A 7,211-nucleotide genomic window follows, 5' to 3' on the forward strand; every position below is an offset into this window, starting at 1 on the left:
GCATGCGCACAGCCAGATAGGCCATTTTGCCCTTAGTTTGTCAACTAAGGGCAAAATGGGCTATCTGTGCTGTGCGCATGCGCACAGCACAGATAGGCCATTTGGGCCTTACTTCCTGGTCGCGGCCGCCGGGCGATCGGGCGATTGGCGGCCGCGACCAGGAAGTAAGGGCCAAATGGGCTATCTGTGCTGTGCGCACGGGCACAGCTAGGCCATTTCGCCCTTAGTCAACAAACTAAGGGCAAAATGGCCTATCTGGCAGTGCGCATGCGCACAGCCAGATAAGCCATTTTGCCCTTAGTTTGTTGACTAAGGGCGAAATGGCCTAGCTGTGCCCGTGCGCACAGCACAGATAGCCCATTTGGCCCTTACTTCCTGGTTGCGGCCGCCAATCGCCCGGGCCGATCGCCCAAAATCCACATTTAGTCATTGATGGCAAACTTGCAAATACGTGCTCCAACATGTGAAAGTTAAACCCATGAAAATCAAAGTTCTGCTAAATCAATAGCCAGTGGCTAGGCTTTCCACCTATTGGGCTGCACCATGGGCGCCAAGCCTTGTGCCAGCCATTTAATCCTGTGGGTACCCCACTTGTGTCTCCTGCAGGGCCTGAAGAAGCCAAACATTGAAGAGATCCGCCATGCCAAGAACGCCGTCTTCAGCCCCTCCATGTTTGGCAGCTCCCTGCAAGAGATCATGAACATGCAGAAGGAGAGGTACCCTGACCGCCAGCTCCCCTGGGTCCAGACCAGGCTGTCGGAAGAGGTCCTGGCCCTCAACGGAGACCAGACCGAGGGCATCTTCAGGTGATCCTCCTCCTCCACTCCCTTGTGGGCCTCCTTTCTTCTAACAAGGTGGCTGGACTGTTCCCAGTAGATGAATCCTAGAACCAACATTACTGACCTCCCAATGCAAACCCAGGATTGATTGAAGCATAAGCTGGTATTACTCTGTCAGGTTTTGCTATTGACCAGGGGTCCCCAAACTTTTAAAGCAGAGGGCCGGTCCACAATCTTTCAGACTGTGGAGGGGCCGAATTATCATTTGGAAAAAAACCCGAACAAATTCCTATGCACACTGCACATGTCTTATTTGTAGTGCAAAACAACAACAACAATGAAAGAACAATACAATATTTAAAAATGAAAACAACTGTAACCAACATAAACCTATCAGGATTTCAATGGGAAGTGTGGGCCTGCTTCTGGCCAATGAGATAGTCAAGTTAATTAGGATTGTTGTTGTTGTGTGCCTTCAAGTCATTTCAGACTTTGGGCGAGCCTAAGTCTAAAATTATTTATTTATTCATCTACTACATTTATTTATTACATTTATATCCCACCCTTCTCACCCCAAAGGGAACTCAGAGCAGCTGTATGTACCTAGAATATATTATATTATTAGCATTGCACAATATTAGCATTATATATTACTATATTGAACTATACTACTATACTGTAGATTATATATAATTTATAACATATAATTAATATTATTATATAGTATTATTATTTGTATTATATTGTATAACATTATAATATTATTATCAGTATTATATGTAAATACAATATATTATATTATTAAAAATGATATTAAAAGATTATATTATAAAACTGAGGGTGGGGGCCAGGTAAATGACCTTGGAGGGCCGCATCCGGCCCCCGGGCCTTAGTTTGGGGACCCCTGCTATTGACCTTCATCTCATTCTTCTTGGGCGTTTTTAGCATTCCTTTGAATGTATACGGCAGGCTATGTGACTCTCCAACACATTAAAATCATATAGCCATTTACTAGAAGATTAGAAGGAATGTGTGCCAAGCTCTGTCATTTGTGTTATGCTAAAAATGCTGTAACTGCAATATTATGTGCTTGGGGCCAACAACTAGAAATTGTGTCGGACCCCGAGAACATCCTCTTAAACAACAAACAGGCTTAGGGTACATTCTGTGTTGGCCACATAGACCTCACAGAAGGATTACCACGTATGCATTAGATATGCACTCTTTGCCTTTTTCTTTGGAGCTCTTATGTTCTATAAAATACTGATTCTTGGAATATACGAGGGTTGAATGAAAAGTAATGCCTCCACCTTCGTAACTCCTCAACAGATCGCAGTGCTGGTATGCGGTAAGTATTGGCTTGTTCAGTAGACAAGTTCCATTTGGTGGGAAGCCTTAGCATTGAACGGTTGTGTTGTTAAAGTGCAAAGTATGGAACCCTGCGCAGATGGTCAATCAATGCGACTTAAGCAACGTGCAGTCATTGAATTCTTGACAGCAGAAGGTCTCACCCCAAAGGAGATTCATCCGAGAATCCATCTGTTCCGAATAATGAAAGAAGATCTGCAGGGACATCATTATACTTCTGATGAAGACGTTGAGAGAACTGTGAGACTCTGGTTATGGAAACAGAGTGTCAACTTCTTCTGTGACGGCTTCAGAAAACTTGTTCATCATTGGCAGAAATGTATCCATACGTCTGGTGATTATGTGGGAAAGTGAATAGTGGTCGTTAAAGAGCACATTCTAAGGGTTATTTCTGTGTTTGATTTATTAAAATATTCCCATCCAAACTCAAGTAACGAAGGTGGAGGCATTACTTTTCATTTAACCCTCGTACTTTATCGATCTTGACTAGAGCTGTGAATAGGCTGATGGACTGAAAGCAGTGCTGGCACTTGGTAGATCCCTTGGCTAAAGTTATTATTCATTGTCTGTTTGCCTTCACTGTAGGGATGACAATTCAGTGTTATGCTACAAGGAGGCATTTCGTAGCTACGCAACTAAGGTCTTGCCTTTATCTAAGTAACTCTGAAGTTCTATAATGCTGAGAATGAATTGTCTCAACCAGCGTTGTGAGTAGCTTAGACTGGAAGCGGTGCTGGGCTTGGTAGATCCCTTGGCCAAAGTTATGGTTTGTTGTCCTTCCTGTTCAGTTTCAGGGCTCAGCCCAGCTCTGTGTCCCACCTGGAAGCTACAGATGGGCTGATTTTTCAGTCCTACCCAATAGGTATTGACTGAACCTTAGAAAGAACTTCTTGACAGTCAGAGTAGTTCAGGTGTGGAACCAATTGGCTAGAGAGGTGATGGAGGTTCCTTCCCTGGACATCTTTCCAGAGAGTCTGCACAGCTACCTGCTGGAGATGTTCCAGTTGGAGGATCTGTGTTGAATAGAGGATTGGACCTGATGGCCCATGGGACCCCTTCCAACTCTATTCTGTGTTCTGCCAGCCTCGTTGTTTAACTTAAGAGTGTTTCCTAAATTGCTTTCAGAATGGTCTGTGTGTACAGTTCACTTCACACACTTTTTCCTCCTTTACCGATGCTCTCTGTGTGCCCTCTCGTAGATTGTATCACATCCTCAAAAAGGGGAGCCTGAATGTAATTTCATGGTTGCATCGAAATTTCTTTTACGGCCAATTTAACCCATATGCAGGAACATCTCAGAGACACATGGGGAAAAATAAATGCCGCATGGAAACAGCTCAGCCACTGTTGTGACTCAGCTGGAGTCTCAGAGTGACTCTGATGGGGATTGTGGGATTCAGGTTCCAGATGTTCAAGATGATGGGATTCAGATTCAAGATGATGCTGATGGGAATTATGGGATTCAGGTTCAGCGTGTCCCTGCTGTGAGAGATGAGGAGCAGGGAGGCATTCCCACAGCAGGAGATGGTGTTGATGATACTGGAGTTGATACCAGGTGCAAAGCTAGCCAGGTGCAAAGGGAGGATAACTCCCAGTTAGACAGCATGCAGACAGAGGCTGCTGCTAATGAGCTGTCTGGCCTTGATGAAACGGCATCTCTGGATTGAACTGGCCGTTTGGAATTTCGGGTTCGCAGGAGTGTCAGAATAGCAAACAAGAAAGAGGTCAGAGGCCAAAGAAATGCATTCATGTTATACAGGGAATATTAAAGGGTGTGTTGAGAGAGAAATCTTTGTCAAAAGCAACGTCTCGTTTGAGTTAGAAGCAGCTCTTTCTTTCTTGGATTATCCTGCAGCTTTGTGTATTCAAGTTCATGGGACTATGTCATGTATTAATGGAACCTTGTTTTATGCCTAAGGATTTCTTAGATAATTCTTGTTAGCTTTGGTTTTGCAACAATCTTTTGGATCTTTACTTTTGCTTTTTAAGGACTATTTATTTCCTATTTCCTAATGAACTACAAAAGACCTCAATCTGTGTACAGCCTGCTGTATTCAGCAAGGTGAAACTAACCTGAGGTGCGACAACCGCTCTTCCTACATCAAAGGGAAGACATTGGCCTTGTTATACAACTGTCTTCCTCTTCGGTTGAGTTGGGCTTTAATGTTCGCCAGCCCTTGCCAGTCCTGTCCTTCTTTTCTCCCAGGGTCCCCGGAGACATTGACGAGGTCAACGCCCTCAAGCTGCAGGTCGACCAGTGGAAGATCCCCACCGGCTTGGAAGACCCTCATGTTCCTGGTGAGGATGACCACTGTTGATGTGTTCATAGCCTTGGACAAGGGGAGCCTTGCTTTTGTCCAGATGACATTTCTGGGGCTGATTTGGTGAAGTGGAAGACGTGCCAGGAGACCAGGCTGCTCCTTGAGATTTATTGTTGTGTGCCCTCAAATCATTTTCTACTTAAGGTGACCCTTCAGCTAATCTATCACAGGGTTTCATGGCAGCGGTGCTTTGCCTTTGCCTTTGCCTCCTTCCTCTGAAGGGCTTTATCACCATTATAGTGTAATGATTCCATATTAACTGCCATGGCTGTATCCTGTGGAATGCTGGGCTTTATAGTTTGATCGATTGATGAGAGATTGAGTTCTTTGGCCTAAAGTTATAAGTACTTCTCCTTGAACTGCAAATCCTAGAATTCCATGCGATGGAAAACGATGTCACTTAGCATGAAGTCATAGCTCATATGGGAATATTGATGTTCTGTGCTTATGGAGACCCTCAATCCAATCTTTCATAGGGCTTTCTTAGAAAAATTTGGCCTTTGTCATTTTTCTTCTTTTGCTCAAGATCACCTAGCGAGTTTCTGTGGTGGAACAGTAAATTTAATCCCTGACTCCAGAGACAGTTGTATATACAGGCACAAGCAAACTACGACCCTCCAAGTGTTTTGGACTTCAACCCCCACAATTCCTAACAGCTGGTTGAAGTCCAAAACATCTGGAGTGCTGAAGTTTGCCCATGCCTGGTACCGTGTTTCCCCGAAAATAAGACAGTGTCTTATATTAATTTTTGCTCCCAAAGATGCACTAGGTCTTATTTTCAGGGGATGTCTTATTTTTCCATGAAGAAGAATTCACATTTATTATTGAAGAAAAAATGAACATTTTATATATACTGTACAGTAGTTGTCATCACAAACCAGCATAACCAGACAAACTGTGAACCCTATCCAGAATTTCTTGTTACTACCAATATTTCCATGTACAACACTCCATGGTACGTACATGTACCTATCCTGCATGATCTGGTGTTCTGTTTGTTGGGCATGCTTCCAAACAAAAACTTTGCTAGGTCTTACTTTCGGGGGAGGCCTTATATTTAGCAATTCAGTAAAACCTCTACTAGGTCTTATTTTCTGGGGATGTCTTATTTTAGGGGAAACAGGGTATATAGAGATGAGCCCTAGCAAACATGGGAAGAAGGGAGTGAGGTGTAACCTACCAGGGGCATGGAGCTGCTTCATTTGAGATTTCTTTGTCTTGAGTTTGGCTCTGTTGCCCTGACCTGGAGGCCCTGGCCTGTTCAGTGCATTTTCCTTGCTAGTCCCCTTCCCTTCTCAGTCCTGCTTGACTTGGCACCTCTTTTCTCCCCCGTCTCCCCGCTCCGCCTGCAGCCTCCCTCCTGAAGCTCTGGTACCGAGAACTGGAGGAGCCCCTGATCCCCCATGACTTCTACGAACAGTGCATCACTCACTACGAGAACCCCGAAGCCGCGATCGCCGTCGTCCACTCCCTGCCCAGGATCAACAAGATGGTGCTCTGCTACCTCATCCGTTTCCTCCAGGTAGGAAACAGCCCCAAGAGCAGCTCCGGACCGGGGCCCCAAGGATGGTTTTGGGCTCTGGCTTATACCTCACCCCCAAAACCCACATTTGCTTTGGCAGGCATTGCAACTTCTTCCACTTGCCAAACCTAGATAATAATAATAATAATAATAATAATAATAATAATAATAATAATAATAATAATAATAATAATAATAATTTATTTCTTATAACCCGCCTCCATCTCCCCAAAGGGACTCGAGGCGGCTTACATGGGGACAAAGCCCAGAGAACAAAGAGACAAACGAGGGCCTGGTCCAAATCTCCCCATTCCCAGAGTATCTGTCAGCCAGTACTGGGGCAGAGGGCTTGGCACATATCAAAAGATACCGACCAAATACCAGTCTTGCATTACGAGGGCTGGGCTGTGGTGCAGCTGGTTAGTAGCCAGCAGCAATAAATCACCACTGACTGTGAGGTCATTGGTTCGAAGCCTGGGTCGGGGCTGAAATTCCCGACCGTTAATAGCCCAGCTTGCTGTTGACCTAAGCAACTCGAAAGCAGATGTGTCTGTAAGTAGAATATTCTAGGTACCGCTTTATGCAGGGAGACTAATTTAACTAGTTTACAACACCATAAAAACTTTCAGCAGGGAAGATTGGAATAAACTGAAACCTTTGATAGCCAGACGTGTTTACCTGATCCACTGATATGACCAAACTTCATTAAATAAGATCTCAGCATAATATAGAGGTGATTCCTCTATATTTAGATCAGGAATGGGCAAAGTTCAATCCTCCAAGTGTTTTGGACTTCAATTTTCACAATTCCTAACAGCCCATGCCTGATCTAAAACATACTCGAGTTCTAGAACATACTTTAATTTCCATTAGCAGCATACTCGTACAATTTGTTAATAGAGCATAGCAGTACAACTGCAGATGAATAACATCACATTCCATAGCAAACAACATAATACATATCAGATGTGGGTTAACAAGGTAATACAACAGCATGGATATATATACGGCATGTCAGCTCCTATTCATCGAACCCTGATATTCTTTCTACTATTACAGTTAGCTTAGAAAAAGGACAGGTTGAGCAAGGGCCATTTTTCACCACATAATCATTGCCAATTCTATACCAATTTTTTTGCCAAAATATGGGGTGCGATCATTACATGGACCTTTTTTTAAAAAAAAAAAGTTCTAGTATTACGACACTTAAAAAGAATCAGT

General features: G+C 43.8%; 1 protein-coding gene across 3 annotated transcripts in view; it reads left to right on the forward strand.

The window, feature by feature from the left end:
- Window positions 1-7,211, forward strand: part of LOC100567418 (rho GTPase-activating protein 39) — a 302,316-nt gene that overhangs the window by 283,707 nt on the left and 11,398 nt on the right. For all 3 annotated transcript variants that reach the window (XM_062979936.1, XM_062979934.1, XM_062979935.1), the window contains 3 exons: window positions 607-806; window positions 4,354-4,445; window positions 5,821-5,990. In XM_062979936.1, coding sequence (XP_062836006.1) covers window positions 607-806; window positions 4,354-4,445; window positions 5,821-5,990 — 462 coding nt within the window. The remainder of the gene's footprint in view (window positions 1-606; window positions 807-4,353; window positions 4,446-5,820; window positions 5,991-7,211) is intronic.

Source organism: Anolis carolinensis, chromosome 4 (assembly GCF_035594765.1).
Source record: "Anolis carolinensis isolate JA03-04 chromosome 4, rAnoCar3.1.pri, whole genome shotgun sequence".
Taxonomy (NCBI): domain Eukaryota; kingdom Metazoa; phylum Chordata; class Lepidosauria; order Squamata; family Dactyloidae; genus Anolis; species Anolis carolinensis.